Source organism: Schistocerca nitens, chromosome 7, assembly GCF_023898315.1.
Source record: "Schistocerca nitens isolate TAMUIC-IGC-003100 chromosome 7, iqSchNite1.1, whole genome shotgun sequence".
Classification (NCBI taxonomy): Eukaryota; Metazoa; Arthropoda; class Insecta; order Orthoptera; family Acrididae; genus Schistocerca; species Schistocerca nitens.
In genome coordinates, this window is record NC_064620.1 from 151,727,896 (window position 1) to 151,750,897 (window position 23,002).

At 42.2% G+C, this 23,002-nt stretch overlaps 1 protein-coding gene across 1 annotated transcript in view; it reads left to right on the plus strand.

The window, feature by feature from the left end:
* Positions 1–23,002, plus strand: part of LOC126195511 (sushi, von Willebrand factor type A, EGF and pentraxin domain-containing protein 1-like) — a 436,314-nt gene that overhangs the window by 279,558 nt on the left and 133,754 nt on the right. Inside the window, exons 10-11 of the mRNA XM_049934138.1 lie at positions 9,550–9,848; positions 12,107–12,312. Of these exons, the coding sequence (XP_049790095.1) occupies positions 9,550–9,848; positions 12,107–12,312 (505 nt within the window). The remainder of the gene's footprint in view (positions 1–9,549; positions 9,849–12,106; positions 12,313–23,002) is intronic.

Below are 23,002 nucleotides of genomic sequence, written 5' to 3' on the forward strand. Positions count from 1 at the left end.
ATTACTGATTGCCAAACAATGGAAAATCCAGGATGGAATGTAACAATATTATTAGAAGGAGAGTTGCTACTCACCATATAGCAGAGATGCTGAGTTGCATCACAGATGGCAAGGAGGCAGTGGCCAATTGCTTGAGGAAGACTATGTGGTCAGTTCTGGGATCCCCAAATAATGAAGGTGAAACAAAGTAGTGGCTCAAGAGGTGTCATAGGAACTTCAGAATCAGATTGTGCCAGTACTGATACTGGCAGAGATGGAGAAGCCAGATTGAGTTTCATGGAGGTCCCTTGTAGTAGGAGAAGTGTAAGGACCAGATGCTTGTTTTCTCTAGTAAACTGTTGAACAGCCCAGTATGTTGGCTGACACTATTGTGGTGCTCCCTGCATGGTGGAAATATCTGTCAGGCATGCTAGAACCAAAGCTTTTTGCAGTGTCTGCACTTTTGTGATGGCCTTCGTAGCGACAACACTTCGCTGTAGAAACGGCCTACGAAGTCACCGCCACACTTTTAATAGCGGGCCGACCGGTCCGCTGGAACAGTGAACAGAAAGATGAAAACCCAAACACTCGGATTAAATGAAAGTCGGTACTTATCTTTATTAACGACGATACAGAACACAGTGGTGAACATGGTCTACAGAAATCTGTCTAGTTCGAGTCGGAGCGGCTTGGTCAGCGTCGGCTGACGACAAACAACAACTCTGCTGCGATGAACACACAACTGACTAGCAGGTACACAATTCAGTGGCGAGCATACAACTGAGCGGCGAATCCAGAACTGTCCTAGCGCTCGCGACTCCAGCGCTTAAGAAACCAGAAGCCAGCGGTGGCGCGCGCAGACTTGCGGCGATTTCCTGTATCGCTGGCGCTGCTTATGCGGACGGCGTCCGGACTTTGATGCTGCCAACCTTTTTGGCAGCGGGCTCGGTTGGCATTACTGGCTAGGATATAACACTCCTCCCCCCCAAATCGCCGCACCATCGTTGAATAATGACGTGGCGAGCGTCGACGGCGGGGGAGGGGTCTGGCCGCAGACGTAGCAGAAGAGACCGGGGCGGAGACTGTTGTCGGTGGCAGTCCCCGGTCCGCACCCCAGCATTGGCTGCGCGGGGCCTCGGGAAACACCGACTGAAAACCGAGGTCAGGGTGCACGCCTGTGACCACGGGCGCAGCTTCTGGTACTGGACGCGACGGGGCGTCGGGACCCACGAAGAGAGGCAGCGTCTCCTGACGCTGCGTCGACGGCTGCTGAGTGGGCGCCGAACAAGGCGCTGCGGTGTCAGACTCCTTGGGGGTGCCCAAGGAAAGCGGCTGCAGTACAGGCTGCACAGCCACCGCTTGGGAAGGCGGCCCGGCTGAGGGGTCGACGTCCATCAGCTCCGAAGGCGGTGGTGAGTGAAGAGGGACCGCAGGCGCCGGAGCGACCACCCAGGGCGCTGCCGCATGAAGCTGCGCGGGAGGCATCAACGGGACGGGCTGTCGGCGTGGTAGCGGCGACAGCTGCTGCTGCTGCTGCCCTGGGGGCGGCAGCGAAGTCGGAAGGCGCGGCTGGAACCCGCCGCGGACCAAATCTGTGGACAAAGAACGAGCGGCAGAATCCGGGCGGCCAGCGCGGCGCAACTGGTTCTGATGCCTCCTGTGCACCCCAGTAGCACCTTGAACAGTATAAAAACCGCGACCCTGGACACGTATCACGGTACCATGTTCCCAACGACGGCGGACCGTGATAAACTCTGAAAAAAAAACGGCGTCGTTGCGCTGAAAATGCGTGCGATGCGCAGAAGCGGCGGGTCGATCCGGGGGGTGCAACAACCATAGTAGGGTGCGATGACGACGGCCGTGGAGAAGCTCCGCAGGCGAAGGGCCGTCGCGTGGCGTGGTCTGGTACGACGACAGGAACGTGATGAGGGCCTGCTGACGAGAGTGCGTAGCACGAAGGCGGTCCATATGATCCTTGAATGTGCGTACAAAACGTTCCGCTGCACCATTCGATTGAGGGTGGAACGGCGGAGTAAGAACATGGCGAATGCCATTGGCAGAACAACAACTTTCAAATTCAGCAGAGGTAAATTGTGGACCATTGTCAGACACTAAAACTTCTGGAAGACCCTCAATACAAAAAATTGAAGTCAACGCCTGTATAGTTTGTTGAGACGTTGTAGACTGCATGGGCACAACAAACGGAAAATTACTAAATGCATCTATCACGATGAGCCAACGAGAATTCCAATATGGACCAGCGAAATCAATATGTACTCGCTGCCAGGGACCGGCAGGGCGTGCCCACTCAAAATAGCGTTGAGGCGGAGCAGCTTGGTGTTCGGCACATGTCGAACAATCTGTAGACATCTGCGTAATCTGCTTATCAATGCCGATCCATGTACAATGACGGCGGGCAAGCTGCTTGGTGCGGACCACTCCCCAATGACCTTGATGCAACAAGTCGAGGACCTTGGATTGGAGCACTTGGGGAACCACTACACGAAGCTGGTCATTCTCGGTGCGTAACAGCAAAACTCCGTGCGAAACAGACAACAGATGACGTTGCGGATAATAGCGACGAACCACAGGATCCGATATGTCCTTTGCCTTGGACGGCCAACCACATTGAACAAAACGTAATAGTAAACTCAGATGAGGATCCGTAGCTGTCTCACGTGCCACCTGACGATAATCAATCGGAAAATCCCGGAGGGATTGATGCTCATCGGCGTCAATCCGATGGCAAGAGTCGTCAGAGGAATCGAAGACCTCATCCGCTGAAAGTTTAGGGCGGCCGATAGCCGCATACGTAGCACTATTTATGAGAGTCACAGACGCACCAGTGTCTAATTGAAAATTGAAGGTCTTATCCTGGATGCGTAGCTTCACAAATAGTTTATTACACTGTCTCTGGATCGGTGCAGCGGAGGCGGAAGACACAAAATCAGCGCGTTTAGCGCGTGTTCGCTGCTTACGACAACTCGTGGGTTGGGCGGGTGGAACAACAACTCCCACTTCACTTGCAGTCTGCACATTACTTTTTACAGCGTTTGAATTACGCTTGGGTCGCATAGCAGAGGGCTGGGTGGGTGGCTTATTGCGAACAAGTTTATTACCCACACAAACCGTGGAAGAGTCTTTAAACGCGACCGTCTGGGCGGGCTGGCTTTGAAGAACATGAATATCCATGGGCTGGGCAGCACTAGAATTGTTCTTGCGTTTACGCAAACAAACAGTCTGGATGTGTCCTTTCCTTTGACAAAAGTGACAAACCGCGTTTCGTAACGGGCAACGTTCACGAGGATGAGCAAGAACACACTTAGGGCAAGACTTAACTCTATCATTTTGCACACGCGGCTGACGAATGTGTTTAACATGACGCGGCCGGCTAGTGTTTACAGTCTGACTCTGCCGGTGGGGCCGCGGGCGTGACACAACTTGCTTAGCACAGGCAATTTGAGAAATACATGGCTGATCTAACTCACACTCAGCATAGTCAAAAGTATCTTGGGCTTCAGTAATGTTCATCACAGTCTCTAATGACGGGTCAGGCAACTTTAAGATAGCAGCACGAATGCGAGAATCGGCAATGTTTTGAGTAATAGCGTCCCGTAACATGACATCACTGTAGGAAGCTCCACACACACAATTAAGTCGGCACTGACGGGTGAGGCCCCGTAAATCTGTTAACCACTGTTTATTAGATTGATGTGGCAGTTTCTTTAATCTGAAGAACTTGAATCTGGCTGCTGCCACATGAACTCGCGACTCGAAATACTCAGCAAGCTTGGTAACAACAACGTCACAGTCTAAAGCTTCTGGCTTGGATTCTGGGAACAACTTACAAAGTAGTCTATAGACTTCCACGCCTGCAGTGGAAATTAAATAAAGCTGTCGCTCATTACCTGTGATTTTGTAGACTGACATGTGCGCCTGCAACTGCGCGAAATATTCTTGCCATTCTTCTCGTGATGCCTCAAAAGCACGAAAAGGCGATGCTGCCTGTGCTTGTTCCTTGTGTGGTGGTGGATTAGCCGCTTGTTTGGCGATTGCTTCCACCAGACTTTGTATTTGCTGACTCTGTAACAAGATCAACTGTTGTAATTTGGCAGACATAGTGAACACAAATTAAAACAGCCCCCAAAATTCTATCTCAAGAAACAAGTTGAACCAGCCCTGCACACGAGTTCGGAAGTCCTCGTCGCCAGTTTTGTGACGGCCTTCGTAGCGACAATACTTCGCTGTAGAAACGGCCTACGAAGTCACCGCCACACTTTTAATAGCGGGCCGACCGGTCCGCTGGAACAGTGAACAGAAAGATGAAAACCCAAACACTCGGATTAAATGAAAGTCGGTACTTATCTTTATTAACGACGATACAGAACACAGTGGTGAACATGGTCTACAGAAATCTGTCTAGTTCGAGTCGGAGCGGCTTGGTCAGCGTCGGCTGACGACAAACAACAACTCTGCTGCGATGAACACACAACTGACTAGCAGGTACACAATTCGGTGGCGAGTATACAACTGAGCGGCGAATCCAGAACTGTCCTAGCGCTCGCGACTCCAGCACTTAAGAAACCAGAAGCCAGCGGTGGCGCGTGCAGACTTGCGGCGATTTCCTGTATCGCTGGTGCTGCTTATGCGGACGGCGTCCGGACTTTGATGCTGCCAACCTTTTTGGCAGCGGGCTCGGTTGGCATTACTGGCTAGGATATAACATGCACAGCATCCCACAAGGAGTTGTTACCAGAACTAGTTAGCATCCCTTTTATGCTGCAATTGATCCCCAAATCCAACCCAGACTCCACCAAAAAGTACATTCCTATGCAAAGCAGTGTTGCGCCTTCTTCGACTTGGCCAGGTGATGGTAACCCAACAATCCAAAGAGCTGAATGAGGTTGTCCATGCAATAATTCACCTGAGCGATGACCAAGTGTTGGCGTTGACCTGTAAGGAATTAAAAAGTTACTAAAAGCTGAGTCTGATTCAGCTGATGCTATAGCTTTTGCAGTTCGCATTTTAAAAGTGAAAATGAAATGTTCTGTGAAGCCATTGAAAGCTTGATCATTAAATGCCTAATGCTATAGTGAGTGCATGATTTCCAGAACAGAGATACCATAAACTGTGATCTATTGCCTGTAACCGAAGTGTGGGGTGCTTCTCTGATGGCGAAAATTATTTCAAGGTCCCATACCATCATTGATGTTATCGTCTGCTGCAACCTGGTGGCACAAGAAAAATGAGAGAAAGAGTCTATCACAGGGGCGGGCAGGAATCCTGCACATGTGCGGTGCACTTGCACTCGTGCAGTTAACAGGTGTTCTGCGTGCACACAGGGGCAAGCTGGCCACCCGCTTATCTCCCCTCCCCACCATACCGTCTGTCCACTCCTTTCTCTGTAATGCGTTTTGTTTCCTAGCTTGCTTTATTGAATGAAGGAATAAGGTTGTTAGGTGTGCTTGAAAGAAGTCGTGGTTTGAAAGAGTACTTATTACCTATGATACGTTTTACTTATCATAGGTGGAGTTTACAATACGTTTAATATGTGGAACAAAATTTCTACATACAGACAAACGCAAACAGTTACATAAACTTTCATCACTGATTTTTGCTCTTAACCGAGACGTATTAATTCAGCAAATGGATTTCCAGCTCTCACTATATTAAGCGCAATCTTATAACTTGCACGCACCGCTGGGCTATCATTGTTGTCGTCCTGAAAAATTGAAAACAGTGCTCCATAAAATGTTAAATCAGTTAGATGAGATACATGACGAAAGAAAGTCGCAGATCTCACTTGACAATAGCAACTACGACAGATTTATCTAGTATTGTCAGATCGCTCTTCTTAAGCTCTGTCAATTTCCCCATCCGCTCAGAATCCGGCAATAAATTTTACTCGTCCTTGTGAAATTTATTATAAAGGCCTTCAATACTAAACTTCCGCTGACCAGCGAGAATACTGCCAGATATTAATAATTTCTGGATTTTCACATTTTTGCACAAAGAAAAAATGATTCTCCCATTACTTTTTAAAAGATAGCAAATCTCCATTTCCTTGTTTCACTCTGCATTTTCTGGTTCTTGAAATACAACGTTCACTACGTAGTGGTCGCTTTGCATCAACGTCCGCAGCTTAGCCTGGCACTACACTGCCGCAACCTACTGGCTGTCGCCACTGCCCCGGTCGACGATTGCACGCGAGTAGCACACGTGCAGCGCTGTGCGCTCATGAACCACGTGTGACGTTTGCCCGCCCCTGGTCTATCATAATTACCCATATTGTTCCAAGGAAGGTATCAGCAAAATCCACTCGGATGTGGTCCTGTGGGTGACCAGGTGTCAGCTGTGGAGAATAAGACTGAGAGAGACCCAGCTGATGTGCTTTGCAGGCTGCACAGTGATGGACAGCGTGTGTGATGCCACCAATCATGCATGGTCAGTAGACATATTGGCAGGCCAGCTGCTTCACCTCATTGATTCCTTTATTTGATGGTGGAGTAGCTGCAACACTCACTGCAGGGATGTCAGGACCACCACCCAGCAATTGTAATCTTCACATATTAGCAGGATGTACTGATGAATTTGAAGTTCATAAGTTCATGTCATCCGATGAAGAAGCGGTGGAGGCCGGAGGTGTTGTGGCCAACAACTTGGTGGGCCATCCTGTACAGAGGATCTGCTGGAGAAGTCGATAATGCCTGGATGCTGCTGCAGTATCTCTAGAATTGATGGAAAGTCTTCCATGGATTGCTCTGTTTAGGTGTCCATCTGGAAACAGATTATTTCTTGCCTGTTGAATTCTGGATTTGGGCCCATGAGAACATTTAAATGTTTAGTTGGGGTCAGGTTGTTTGGGGAAGGAGATCAGACAGCGAGGTCATCGGTCTCATCGGATTAAGGAAGGACGGGGAAGGAAGTCGGCCGTGCCCTTTCAAAGGAACCATCCCGGCATTTGCCTGGAGTGATTTAGGGAAATCACGGAAAACCTAAATCAGGATGGCTGGACGTGGGATTGAACCGTCATCCTCCCGAATGCGAGTCCAGTGTCTAACCACTACGCCACTTCGCTCGGTCTAAATGTTTAGTGCACAGAGTGCATAAAGTACTGGTAGTTTGATAAATACAAAGCCTGCCAATCCATTTGATGACCTTGGGCCTGATCAGTGATACAAAGGGCTCATGACCTGTAATTAAATGAAACTTATGAAAAGAAGAAGAAATAAAAAACTGATGCCAGTTTTTCTATTTGGACATAATGTTCCTGGCCCTGATTTAATGTTTTGGACATAAAACACTGTAGGTTTTTCTGTAGCACTGACAATCTTATGAGATGGGGCTGCTCCAATGCCATGCAATGAGGCAACCACAGCCAAAATTAATGATAAGTGAGACTAGTATATGATTAAACAGGTTGCAGACTGAATACATTGTTTCAAGCTTTGAAAGAAACCCAAGTGAGGTCTTTCACTCACTTTTGGACTGGCATTTTATATATTGCTACAACATACTCTTGTGTGGGCTGAAGGTACTCTTTACAAAGAACGTAGTTGAGGTACATAATAAATGGCTGAAAAAAAGAAAATTTGGGAAAATTACACTTGAAGGTTTTGTTTGTAAGGATTGTGAAAATTATACGGAAGTAATTTACACAGTAGTAATTCCTGTAATGACCTGATCCGAAAACCTTTGAAATTTGGCTAGCAAACTAATGACTCCAAATGTAATCTACTGTATTCGTAGAGGCCAAAGTGTATATTCAACATCAAAACTTTTCTGGAATCATAATCGAATGGAAGCTGAAAATAAGCTTCTACAAGATTAAATTTCAAAGAAGTCCCCCCCCCCCCCCCCCTTACAGATAATTTAGAAAAGAGCTCATTGGGGAATGACAATGAGTATGTAACTCCATCCCAGAGTGACAGCAGAATTTGATGCACTTCAAAGAACTGTGGCCCACCAAAGCTGTCAGTTCTATGTAGGTGCAAAAGTTCAAAGACTTCATTAACCCCAGCTCAAACATTGGTTCAAATTGAGAGTGGTTGGAGTCTACTGCTTCACATGACACCAAAGGTAGACTGCAACAAATACTGAATAGAGAACTCAAATGCAGGGTACGCATCCAGTCCAAAAATGTTTTCCTCGGACAGGTCTGCATCCACCAGGAAAGGCACTGTCTGCATAACTTGATTACATCTATTGGAAAGTTGCATTTAGCTTAACAGTGGGATCATATGTCTCCCATATGTCAATAATTTTGGTTGCACATTCTCCAGTGGTGAAACACCAATACTTAAATATGTGGATTAGTTTATCACAAGACTAATGCCCCAGTGTTAAAGAGAAATATCAATGGCACTTCCTGTAATCTCCATGTAACAGTATCTTCATATGTGCTAGTACCTGATCACTGTCTGTAATATTACTATTCTGAAATGGCAAAGTATGTCATCGGACACTTGCAGCACTTTTCCACACCTCTGCAATATGTTCTTTGTGGCAACATTGGTGGCATTCTGCTTTATGCTGAGGGCACTCAAAGGATGCATGCAAAGTAAAACAGCTATAGAGTAACAGAAACCACTAAAACCAGTGTTATTGAACAATGTGATGTAGAGAGGAGTTTGCAGGCTGCTGCTGGGTGAGGGCACATTCATTACATTAGAGTCCAATAAAGAAGCCCACTACACTGAGTCTGTTCTCGCCAGAGCTTTAGCGAATATTTCAAAATCAGAAGAAAATTCTGCTTTGCATGGAACTTCATAATCTAATCTAAATTCTTTCTTGGAAATTTCTGAGTAGCAGCATTCACTATTTGAGTGAGCATGCCAGTAAATGAAACGGTAAATAACTGTAATTGCTCATGATTTAATGTTACTTTATTAAAAGTGCTGCATTCAACTGTATACAGGGCGATTCAGCTGCCCCTGCTGATAGGTTTTATGCAGCATGCACCTTCAAAAACCACACATGAGGTTTTCATATTCTCTCCCTAGCAACGTGCAAAATTTTAGTCCTACAGAAAAAATTACCAGACATTTTGGAAGGAAATTTAATGTACAGTTAAATTTTGTACCAGGATACATTTTCGCTGGAGCCCACGGTTTTTGAGTTCTTCAAGAAAAACTCATTTGGAGGTCACTTTCGTACATTTTTCTTGAATAATTTGAAAACTACAAACTCTAGTAGAAACATGTCCCAGTACAAAATTTAACTACATTAAATTTCCTACAAAGAGATTCTGTTAATTCTTTTCTATTGAACTAACAGTTGGCACCTAGCATGCGAGAGAATATGAAAATCTTGCGTGTGTTATTTAAAGACGTAAAATCCATGGGTATGGGCAGCTGAATCACCCTCTACAGGGTAATGTGTTTATGACTAAAAAATTAATGGCTGCAGTTTGGTAACATTCTGGTGCTCATTTTACATAAAATGTATTTGTGACTGTAGAGTAATAGCATAAATAGCTTGTCATAATTGATAAAAGAACATAAAGCTGTTTGATATTGTCTCGTTTTTCATTGTCAGGTTTTAAAATATCAAATTTTTTTGTGGGTGCAGATTAACGTGTCAACAGAAGTGGATCTGCAACAACCCCAAATCCCTCAAGGAAAGATTTTTGGTGGGCAGCACAAACCAGTTGTTATTCATGAAGCTCGCCAAAGAAAAAGCTTTCACCCTGAAGTAAGGTACCAGAAGACATCATTCAGATTCAATTCACCAGTGTACAAAGATCCTGATAATGATGCTATTGGGTGGATAATACATCATAAGGGTCATAATATCCAACAAAATAAGAAGAGTGAAAAGTACCTAACTGATTCACAAAACATTATGGATGATTATTCTGCTGCTGGAAGGTATTTGTCACTATTGTTTAGAGCCTTGATATGAAATCTAAATTTGAATTAGGATGTGTGACTTACAGCTTACTTACTTACATACAGTCATTACAAGTTTTGAATTACAATGACAATGTAATTCTTATTTTCTGATGTTAAATGAGATAATGTAAAGGCTCCAGGACAATCCTTTCATTTTTTTGTTCCAAGGGAGAAAAGAAGTAAAAATTAAAATGAATAATGTAAAAAAATTAAATTAGGGTAATAATTAATGTTGGAAGTTGCTAAAATGTGTAACTTGAACAAGGTACTTTCAAGATAAATCCTGTAGTCTGTTACCAATGAAAGAAACTTCTATACTAAAATCCAATGATAATTCAGTATTAAAGATCTTATATTGAGCGTTTATTATTAAATAATGGTTCTTTAGAAGTTGTAGTGAAATAAACAAAAGTTGTAGTATTCGATCATCTCATTGCATCACGTATTATTAAAATATTGCAGTCAACTTTAAATAATTATGTGTTTATGAATTATATCGCACATAATATTACATAAATCCCATAGTGAGGAAGAACTCTAAGAGCTTCGGATGAAGCCACAGAGATACAGTTACAATGAACTCTCCTTTAGACTATTTCAGTGTCTAGGATTACAGGTAGGCAGCATATATTATTTGTAAAACACAATGTGTTATTCTGTTTATACTTCAAACAACTGAAAATCACTGCCTTACATTATAAGTGAATGTGTTGCAACTTTCAAAGCTTACTTTTCTGATTATGTTACACAATTGATGTTAATCTACCAGAATTGGCAATTATGTGAGTGTACTGATTACTACAGAAGTAGTATCACATCCATTTCAAGTGTGGTGCGTATTAGCCTCCAATATGTAATTTTTATCATTGCAATGACTTGACTTTTTAAATCAAGATATGATCCTGAGCAGAATGTAAATCAGAATTTTCACTAGTAACTTGTGACCTCTCATTTGCTGTATAGCATTTCCAAGGATAGCAAACATATCTCCCGACACCCTCAGGTTAAATGAATATTTTTTAATTAGTGTCTTAATCTTTGTGGACCCAATCATAGTTTCTGATCAAGTGCAGTGGAAGACAACCTGTCTTGAAAGAAATACAGGTGGAAGTGGTTAGGAAAAACACAAAAGTAATCAGTTAAAATCAATCAGAAGGACACACTGCACTGGTGTGCATAGATAAGAGAAAGAATTGCATACCAAGTAATCCCTGCAAGAGAGGAGTTAGGTAAGAGGCATAGGAAATTAGTGATACCAGATTCAGCCGGAAACCTTTTACCTGGCTGGACATTATCTGGTATTCCGCCAAGAGTGACAGGAATTGATGATGATGTGTAGTTTCTAGATTCGTGAGGTTTTTGTGACATATGTTACACAATGGACTAATTAAACATCTGTTGACATCTCCTTAGAATCCGTAACAACAATGTGTTTAATGCTAATAGCTCATGGTTGATACAAATATAAAAATATAAACGTGTTTAAAATTTCATGAATTAGTATCTGTTTCACATTCACTAAACTCATTGCCAAAAAGCTACTTGCTGTGAATGTCATTCTTAATTACAATAAATAATGAAACAGAATTTTGGCCTACACTTGTGTATCAGAAATGAAATGATAGGTATTACTTGTAGACTTGTGTAAATATAAAAATGACACACTAAGTAGCTTTCCGAACTAAGAGTTTCTGACTCTGGGAGGAGAGAGAGATAGGTTGTAGAACGTTGAGAAGAAATGGAAGTCACACAGTCCCCAATTTCAGTGAGGTCTATCTGCATTCTAACAGTAGGAGGGTGCCTCTAATCCTTGAGTCTGAGTGATCTATCCTTCCTTTCAGTTTTCCCTGACATAGACCTCTCTCCTCCATGAGAAAGGAACTATTACTTCCAAAAGCTAGCTAGTGTGTCACTTTTTCATTTATATGTATCAATCCGCAGTTTATGTAAGTTGTCTCCTGAAGGTTAGTATTGGTAGCTTTTTAGTAATTTTCTTGACTGAATTTTCCTTTCATGCTTTTAATTATTAGAATATTAATATGTGTTTTTGCTAATATTCTTCCATTGTGAAATTATTTTCAATTGCAATTTTTCAAAAAATTCTGTTCAGAATTTTATCACTTAAAATGAATGATAAGCTCATGACTTTTTACACTATTCAGTAGACTTGTAGAAATAGAAAATTTTGTTCTATGTAATATTTGAAATATTTGCCTAGTAATTAAATATTTCAGGTCAGGTCTAAAATCAGTGGCTGAATATAGTGAAACATTGAAAAGAGCAGATAAAGAACACACACTAAGAAGATTAAAACGTGCTCTGCTGAAAGGACACCAATCAAAGCAGGGACTTCAACTGATGACGAAAAATAAAAACACCAGTCCTCGAATTAAAAAGAAAGGCCGCCCCCGAACAAGGGATAGAGTCAAGGGCACGAAAGGTAAGACTTTTGTGTCATTCAGTGTTTCATGTATTATTATTACTGAACTTCTTTTCACAAAGTGATACTTTTGTACTGAACATGCACAGTTTGGCACAAAATCATTTTTACAATGGTGTACACCTGTACTTAAATAAAAGAAGTTGACAACAAAAATATTGTCCTCCTATAAATTACCCTTTTATATAGAATCAGAAATTGAAAACTCCTGTTCGCTGCTGGACAAATAGCAATGTTCATTGTACGATGGTAGTTTGGAAAGTTCTGAGATTGGAACAAAAAGAAACGACTTACCCCAGTGAAACTTTTTTAGTGTAGTCCCTCTGTACATAATACACTTGATCCAATTATTTTCTAATGCCTTGCTTCTGTTTGAAAAATTAGATTCCTTAAGACTTGCAAAATACCCATCACCTTTATCTGTCAGTTCTTTGTTTGAAGGCAATCTCTATCTACTTAGGAAAATATTGAGCTTATAAGGTAGTTGTTGCAACAGTTCTTATCTTAGTTTATGTATTTTTGCTGAGGTAATGACACTTGTTATGATGAAAGATGACTTTCTTCCTTGCCAAACATCCCATAATTGTTTGACCAATGGGAAGATAATCTATCAGCAGAATCCCTTTTGCAGCCCAGAAAACTAATGACATGACCTTTCCATCCAACGATATTGCCTTCACTTTTTACTACTGGTTTTGACTGTTGGTTTATCTCTGCATATATTATTGGACCCAAGTTTCATATGTAGTTACAAACCAGACCAAAATATCTTGCTGACTGCTCTGAAAACAGATCAACCATTCGGACATTGTTTGGACATTTCTATACTGATGCACTTCTGATCCTGCATTAAGAACCGTGATATCCATCTAGCAGATAATTTTCCATGTCCAATTACATTGTTTAAATGTGATTGGCCCACTCAGATGACTTCCTTACAGCTTCAGAATTTCTCACACTTTCAGTCAACAATCCTCCTTGACTATTTTGTACACTTTTGCAGTAATTTCTGGGGTAGTTGCCCATCTTGGTTGACCATTACATGTTGCATATTCTAATTTATTCCAACTGTATTTGGACATGTTTGTTCACTTGACAACACTTGAATATGAAGGAGCAGAGTCTCTCAATGTTTTCTGAAAATTGGCATGAATTTCATTTCCTTTTGTTCATTTCTTTATGTAGTACTTAATCACTGCTTGAATCTTGATTTTCTTCTACTTTCACAAATTGCTGCACAGGAATGCCAACAGCGAGATGTCTGCCCCACATCTCTATCCAGAGAACTGATGCCTCTCTTGCTTACTCATAAAGGAATTAGTTAGTTATGTGTTCCGTAGTAGATGATTTGAATGATTCTTTTATTGAAATAGTGTGGAATGAGTCAGTTTACATACTAGTTTTCAAGTAGAAATTCACCAATGGTATCAACCATATCCTCATAGTGCCCTTTCCATCCCCAGTTTAATGGTGGGGTAGAACAGTTTATCCGGATCTCCAAATCCCAGATAGACCAGTTATTAGCCACCCACACATGAGACTAGGCCCTCCAGGTGTTTTTATCATTGTACTGATACTTGCCCAGGAATGGTAAGTCACCAGAAGAGCTACTGCATCATCACAGGATTTTGCTTCACCTGATGTGTCTGCCTCTGAGAATCCATGCGCTCCATCCACTTCTGCATTTTGGCCTCAGCAACCTGTCCAGTAAGTCTTCCCAGGAGCTAAAGGGAAGGAATCAATCATAGTTTGAGGATTACTAGTCACTTCGAAATCTGCTTAAACTCTCAACTTACCTGATGGCTTCAAAAGAACAACTGAGGAGGGTGCCCGTTGGCCGGTGGACTCTGCTTTAATCACATCAAATCCTGCAACCACTGCAGCTCTGCTGCTGTCCACTCCTGTAAAGTATGTGGGATAAGATGTGCACAAAAAAATTTAGATGTGCATCACCTTTTAATATATTGTGGGCCTCAAAACTGTGCCTTATCCAAACTACCATCAAAGCACTGATGCTGGGAAGCAGCACAGCTGAAGTGATTTTCAGAACATTTCCTTGAACATTTCGAAACTGTCCATACCAAAAAGGTTTGTACAATCGTGAGAACACAGTTCATGAAACAAAACTGTCTTTGTAGAAACACAGAAAGTGGCAGGCAAAGTACAAACACCTAAAACAGGAACAATTTGTCCATTGAAAGCTGACAATGTGGCACTTGGCTGTTGTAGCTGCGGGGTAACTACCTGTTCGTAAGTAGCATGGTTTGTAACACTTCATCACAGCCTGCTCTCTGAAGGAAAACATCCTACTCCTCCTGGTTGGCTGGAGAAAAAAAAAAAAGGACCAACATTGGCTTCCCAACAGGAGAAGCTTCGACTGACAATCCCTACATATTGATGCATCGGGACCACCCTGAATGATTGTTATGGTAGGCAATAGCTTTACAAGGTTGTATGGTGGGTCCTGTTAATGACTCACTTGCACATTACCAGTGCAGTCAGTCTCTGCACTTTCCCAACCTGTAACCTACCTGGCTTTACCAGCAGTGCAAGCCACTCATACAGTGTTTGACACCCTATGAATTCTGTACCACTACAATAACTTAAGGTTAATGTGTGGAAGTGAAGGTTTTCCACTACTAAAAAAAGTAACTAAGTTCTTATGAAATGAAGTGTGTTCTTAAGGCATGTTGGCCTCTATAAAATGCTCTTACAAAGTTTCACAAACACCACCACTTCTGTACTGTGTGAGTCAGAATCCCCTATGATGGGTGACCATGAAGTTATGCACCTGTGTGCAACACTTACGCAACTGATGCAACCTCCTGTCCGGTTCAGATTTGTGCTGAATCTTGTCATAATTAGTCTAATCCTTATTGTGTCCTTATGAGTGTAATGTTCTTCTTCCCAAGCAGCTCTTCCATACACAGTTCCAGGATCTTTTCCAAAGGAATGATACAGAACTACGCAAGTCTGCCCCACTTAAGTCCCACAATTCTCATTCATAGCAGCTGTAACCAATAGGCTGTCATTGAACTTTTATTGTTCACATAAGTACAGCAGCACGAGCAAATGCAGCAGCTGACTTTCCATGTCTGACCATGTCCATATTGTTGAACAGAATAAGCTTTGCTAAGTAAACTGCATTTGTCTGTGCCTCTGCCATTGTCACAGTACAAATCAAATTTTAATTCACTCTTATAAAATTGCACAATCTATGTGCAAGTTACCGCACACACTCTGGCTTTGTTTGCAGAAAACACAAAGCTTATTTACAAGATTTGGACTAGCAACACTGATGTCCATCCATCCCGTTCACAGCCACAATTCCCAAGTCCTAACAATAGCATTCCTGCCATCCTTTTTGGACCACTGTAACATTTGCCACCATCTTCCCCCTAAAACTGAAAATGCTGAACTTAACTTAACCTTATGGACTCCCTAGCACCTTAATCTCAGAATTATGATTTTATATAATTGCTGCCTTCTGCTTTACTGTAGTTGTTTGTTGACAAAACTATTTTGTCTTTACTGGAAGGTACTGATAGGAACAGTTCTCCTTCCCAATGTGGAGGTGTGTCCTCCTATGGGTATTCTGTTGTTATTTCTGTTTGCCTCTTCCAGGGCTGTGAGCCTTTGCCTTGTGCTCATGTAAGTCACTGAGACCCTCCTCCAACACCTGATTCAGCTCAGTCCAGAATCATTCGCCACTGTCGATGACACTATCCATGTCAGCTCATCTCATGCCCAGTATTGAACTGAATTCTGATTTGCCCCTTTTAATTAAACTTGCTAAAAACTTGTGTTTGATTGCTTGTACAACAACCACATTTGCTTCCAGAATAATCAGTTACTCTTACTTACAGGCATTACAGATTAATAGTAGCACTAAACCAGAGCATGGGCATTCATCCCGCATTTCAGGTTGAGCAGTGTAATGGCTGTTCCAATACGAAGTTAAATCTCACATTTGTGTTCACCACATGCAAGTAAGTGAACAATTTGTTTGATTGCCTGTTTATTACTTCAGGGGGTTTGTCCTGGCAGTCAGATTGAGCTAAGAAATTATCTGCTTGCAAGGTGCAGCAGAAACAGCATACACATCATGTGAAATAGATCTGACATCGAGTTAGAAAACTTTCGTACTCTAGATAGCTGCAGACACACTCTTTGTGCATGACTTTGTTTGCCACAAATGACACTTAGCCTGCCAGCACAGACACTTGACAATGGGGCAAGACTTCCACATCTGTGTGGGCTGCACTGTGCCATGACAAAAAGGCCTGTTAATGTGAAACTGAGATGTCAGGATGGTTGACCTGAATGGTGCAGGCAGTGAATACTTCCTCACTCTTTTCAATAGAAATGGGCAGAACTTGCAAGTTACGTTCAGTGACATCAACTATGTCCTATGACTAAATTATAGTCAACACTGTCGTAAGGTCTGTGTTTTGATGCTTGAGAATGAAGTCTCAAATGTGAGCATTAGAAATGTTACATGTTACTGCATTATGAAGCGTGATACCACTATAACGTAAAGCACATGAGCCCTTAAACTGACACTGTCTTGTCAACCCAAGTAGTTCTGTGACCCATTATTTGTATGACTGTCTGGCAGCTGTTAGAGCTGAAAGAATTTATACCTTGTGGCTGCCACGTGGACCTGTGCTTCAAAATGATCAGACAGTTTAGGTCGTCAGGACAAAGCTTAGTAAAAAGTTTTACAGCAAACCTGTACAGTTCTGTGCCTACCATGGACAAGAAATGATAAATGCATTGGTTATCTGTGTCATTGTAGGTGAGAAATATGCAGTAAGCTGGGCCACATATTTTGCCCAGTATTTGCCTTGCTTCACAAACTCTTGAAATTCAGGCTTGAGCCACTTGTTGTATTGGTTGCACTTGGACAGGCAGAGGCGATGGTTGTGACACTGCTATTGCTGCTAACAATCCTTGCATCATTTGCAATAATTGTGCAGTATGTTGTACCTGTAACTGTACAATTTATGATAGTGACAAGTCTGGCACTGCAGCAGAGACAGACAATGTAAGACAGTCTTAGTTAGCTAACACACACACACACACACACACACACACACACACACACACACACACTACTGCAAGAGATAATTAATTAGAATCAAATTGCCACAGCAAGTGACTAGTGAGCACCAGCCGATTCACCATTATGTTGTGTTCTGCTTTGAACACATGTACAAGTGAATGGATGAAACAGTCAGTTACATGAACAGTCAAATTACAATATCCTTTAGTGATGCAAAAAGTACACTTATGTTTAGTTCTCCACTGCTGCTGCTGTGTGAACATGTGTGGAATTAATTATGCAACTGAGTGACTTCCTGTTCAAATACACATGAGGCAGCTGTAGACACGAGTTGCGTTAAATTACCTGTCTGTAGATTAGGAACTCTGAATGTTTACTGCAGCTACAGAGAATACATGTCTGTTGACGGCTCTCAGCACACTGTATATTTAAGACTAAACTAGGCTTAACTGAGGGATCATACGATGACACTGTCCTCTGGAGGTGGAAATAGAACTTCCCAATGACACTGCAATAGGTATTGATAATAGAGTGTACAGAGTAAGTTTTTAAGTTTTGCTGCACCTTTGGTAATGTATATCTTGTTTCATTCCACATTCCTAATTTTTTTCCTTGATGGGCTTCTGTAGACATTTGGGTGCTCAAGGGAATATGTATTGAATAAAGCCAAGCAAAAGTTTTGTATTATTATATTTTGGAAGTCACTAATCTTCCAAACCTCCCATGATGTAACCTATTAGTTATTACTGATTGTCAAACAATGGAAAATCCAGGATGGAATGTAACAATATTATGAGAAGGAAAGTTGCTACTCACCATATAGTGGAGATGCTGAGTCGCAGATAAGCACAACAAAATTACTTTCTCACTTAAAGCTTTTGGGCAGTGGCCTTCGTCAACAATAGACACACTGTTCTATCCACTTTCTTCTTTCCTCCACCACCACTCTTTTCGCTTCTTTCTTTCTTGCCTGATACTCTTCTCTTGCCTCTACTGTTCTCTTCTGGAATCATACCCTAAAGGCTCTATTCTTCTTCTGAATTACATCCTTTGTTTTATCATTCCACCAGGCTGTTTTTTTTCCATCTCTTTTTGTTGCTTGTCCTCCCACATATTGCTTCCGCTGCACTTACTAACGTTCCCTCGAATCTACCCCATTCCTCTTCTACCGTTTTTGGTTCATCCTTTGGGATGCTTTCCTTTACTACTTGTAGGTACTGTAGCCTGCTTTCTTCCTCCTTCAGCTTCCATACCCTTATATGCCTCTCCTGGTTTTCTGTCCCTTTATTATCCTCAGTCCCTCTCAGGTTCATTACCAGCAAACGGTGGTCGCTATCCAAGGCCTCTGATGGTACCACCTTAATGTCAACGATGTTCCTATTCATCTCACTATCGCACAAGAAGTAGTCAACTATCAACTTCCTCTATAAGTCTTGACTGTACCAGGTAATCTTGTGGCTCTCCCTTTTCCTGAACCAAAAGTTCCCCACCAGCAAGCCATTCTTTTGACAGACCTCCAATAGCCTTTCACCTTCCTCATTTTGGCAACCAGAACCCTCTGGTCCAAGCACACTTTTGCAGTCTTATCTTCCTCTTCCAGTGTGTGCATTTAAATCCCCCATTACTATCATATTCTTCCTTCCCATCTGCTTCTGTATTTCCTCTTCAAACTCTCACTTCTCCTCAGAAGTGCAACCCACCTGTGGCGCATACACTTGTATTACCTCTATGGTCGTCCCCTTGAGTGATATTTTGGTGTTAATCATCCTGTCACTTATTCTCTTCACTTCCTCTTTTAATCCATGTCTTACTACTATTCTGACTCCATATCTCCTTTCCTCCTCATTTCCACTCCAGTAGAGTCTGTAGCCATTCCTCAGTTCTCTCCTTCCTCCTCCTTTCCATCTCTTTTCAGCTTACCCCAATAAGTCTAACTTCCTTCTTTCCATCATGTCTACCATATCCTCCACCTTTCCAGTCAATGTTCCAAATCTTAGTCCTCGTTTATAGCCAGTTTGTCGTCGATTATATCTGTCCTTTCCGAGGACCATTCTATTTTTAAAAGCAGAAATCATAATCCACTAATGGCTTGCTGGGCCTATCGTACCTTCACCAGAGCCCTGTTAGCCGTCACTTTTCAGGGTTCCTGTACGACCTTCACAGCCACCGTATCGGTCCCGGGGCACACACAGTCCCCACTGTAGCTTGCTCCTACAGGCAATCCCCTACATCATGCCGTTGCCCATCTCCCACGACTTGGACAAGGGGTTGGACTTATGGGAGAAATTTATTATAAGTAAGAATGAGATGATTATCACAAGAAAGAAGGAGAGAGGAACAACTGGAATAACAATCGGTGGGGAACGATTGAGGCGAGTGGGGAGTTTCAAGCACCTAGGAAGTCTGATACAGGAAGATGGAAGAAAGACAGAGAAATAAACGAGCAGGGGAGAAAAGCAGAAGCATTTTGAAAGAGTGTCAGAAGCCTGATATGGAGCAAGGATGTACCCCAAATCTGTGAAAAGGTTATATACTGGTCATACTATGTCCCAATTCTGTCATATGCACCAGGAATATGGGTTATGAAAGGAAGAGAGAAAAGCAAAGTACAAGCTAGTGATTTAAAATTCTTGAGAAACAGTATTGGAGTGACAAAGATAGACAGGTTAAGAAATGAGAGGATCAGAGAGTTAATGAAGGTGGAACCATTACAGGATGAGACAGAGAAATCAAGGCTAAAATGGTATGGACACATTAAGAGAATGAAGGAGAAGAGGATACCCAGGAGCATACACGAGATGAATTTGGAAGGAAAGAGACCAAGAGGAAGACGGCGAGACAGATGGCTGAAAGGAGTAGAGGAATGCATCTAGAATAAAGGAGAAGACTGGACCAAGGTGCAGACTGAGAGATGGTGGCAAGACAGAAGACGATGGAGAGGCCTACGTTCCATACAGACCCGGCCAGAGGCTGGAAACGGTCCAAGATTATGATTATCCAATTCACTTTTGTTAATACATGCCCATATATACTTAAATTTTTTACCTGTCTAACTGCTCCATCATTAATGTGTACTTCATGTCTAGTATCACTATTTGCTATTAGGTATTCAGCTTTCTTTGCACTCATTTGTTGTTGTTGTTGTGGTCTTCAGTCCTGAGACTGGTTTGATGCAGCTCTCCAAGCTACTCTATCCTGGTGCAAGCTTCTTCATCTCCCAGTACCTACTGCAACCTACATCCTTCTGAATCTGCTTGGTGTACTCATCTCTTGGTCTCCCTTACGATTTTCACCCTCCACGCTGCCCTCCAATACTAAATTGGTGATCCCTTGATGCCTCAGAGCATGTCCTACCAACCGATCCCTTCTTCTAGTCAAGTTGTGCCACAAACTTCTCTTCTCCCCAATCCTCTTCAACACCTCCTCATTAGTTATATGATCTAGCCATCTAATCTTGAGCATTCTTCTGTAGCACCACATTTCGAAAGCTTCTATTCTCTGCTTGTCTAAACTATTTATCATCCATGTTTCACTTCCATACATGGCTACACTCCATACAGATACTTTCAGAAACGACTTCCTGACACTTAAATCTATATTCGATGCTAACAAATTTCTCTTCTTCAGAAACGCTCTCCTTCCCATTGCCAGTCTACATTTTATATCCTCTCTACTTCGACTCATTTATGGTCTCCATTTGTTACATTCCTGACATAAACATTGTATCATTAACACAAGACCATATTCAATGTGTGACAGAATGGACTGATCATCAGCTTAACTTAAAAAGACACCTGTACGTCATTAACAATAAATTCCCATTTCCTCACAGTTGTTCAACATCTTTGGAGAGCTAGTTCTACATGTAAATTCAAAAAGGTGAATGATATACTGAAACAGTCTCTCAGCCCTTTAATGACATTAAAAGGTTCTTTTATTATTGAGCCTCTTTTACACTGATCTGCCAGAACATCATTACCACCAATCTACTATCAAAATAAATCCATCCAGCTGATAGCTGTGTCACCTCGCAAGGAATGACTGCTAGTCATTGTAGTATTTCGAGAATTTCTGCATAAATACTAAAACCACTCAGCCGTCTACCATCTCAAACACACAATTTTTTAGACGTGAGGGTGGGATGCTAGAATCCTACCTACTGGGCATCACAAGTTTGTGTGTGCAGGTGTGAAATCAGTCGCAAGCAGAAGGTAGATGCAGTGGATAAACGGCACCAACCAGTACTTGTCGGATGATCAATGGAAGTTCTAGTGAAAGTATACGGAAGAACCATGGAACTTCTAGATTATTCTGTGCTAATCATATCAGTCACCATTGTTATAAATAACAAGAACAATTGAGACTCTGAAGCCTAAAAAACAACTCTTATCTTGGGCTTGCTGGAGGCAAGACGTATTTTACGATTTGTTTGTAGTGAAGTTATGGTTGTTAAGCCAACTCTTTGCTAAATGTACTTAAATCTGTTTCTAATGTGAGACGATACGAGTGACTTACAATAAGTGTAATGTTTATATTGAAAGTGCGAATTTGTTATTGCACATAGAGTCCAAATATACTGAAGGTGTTGCCGAAAGAGCACAGTTTTAGAAGAGAAGGCCTATTATAAAAGTCATCACAAAAACCTTAGAACATGGCGACCGGTGTGAAAGGACAGAAGAAAACAGGAATTTTGAGACAAAGGTGAGATAAGAAGATATCATGTTGCCATAGCAACTGAGCATAATGAGACAAAAGAATCATTCCAAGAAATTGAATTAAGCCCAAAGGATCAGATGGAGAAAATTTGTGAATGTAAAAAAGGAGAAGACAGCAGAAAGTCACAATGTTAAAAATCAGAGAGAAAATCTTGACATATTAGACTAAGAAGAGATATGTCTAGAATGATACGACTAAGGAGATCGGTGCAGGGAGTATACAGCTGTCACACACATCACGGGAACGCAGACGTGGAAACCAGCCTACATCCGACGTCGCCGGCACCAGCTGCTGTTCACCGGTGCTGACATGCCGTCACATATGCTCACCTATGATGCGACAAGTCTACGTTGGGTGAGCGCAGAACAAAACTTTAGTACCTTAGCAAGAACTGGTACAAACTATTGAGTGAACTTATTAATGTAATGATTATGCTTAAAGTTAATTTTTAAATGCTCACTACTCCTAAAGCTTGTAAAAATATGGATAACAAACAGTAAGTTGGGGAAATTTCAGATCCAGTCACTCGCATTTGGGAGGACGACGGTTCAATCCCGTCTCCGGCCATCCTGATTTAGGTTTTCCGTGATTTCCCTAAATCGTTTCAGGCAAATGCCTGGATGGTTCCTTTGAAAGGGCACGGCCGATTTCCTTCCCAATCCTTCCCTCACCCGAGCTTGCGCTCCGTCTCTAATGACCTCGTTGTCGACGGGACGTTAAACACTAACTACCACCACCACCACCAGATCCAGTCATAGCTATGAAAATTAATAAAGAAGTGCCAGACTGATCTGAGATGGTAAATGTAATCAAAACTCAATTAAATAAAGCCTTAAATGCTCAGAGTGTGCAGTTAAATGCTAAATTAGTTGCAGAGAGTTCAACTTTAAATGCTAAATTAGATGACAG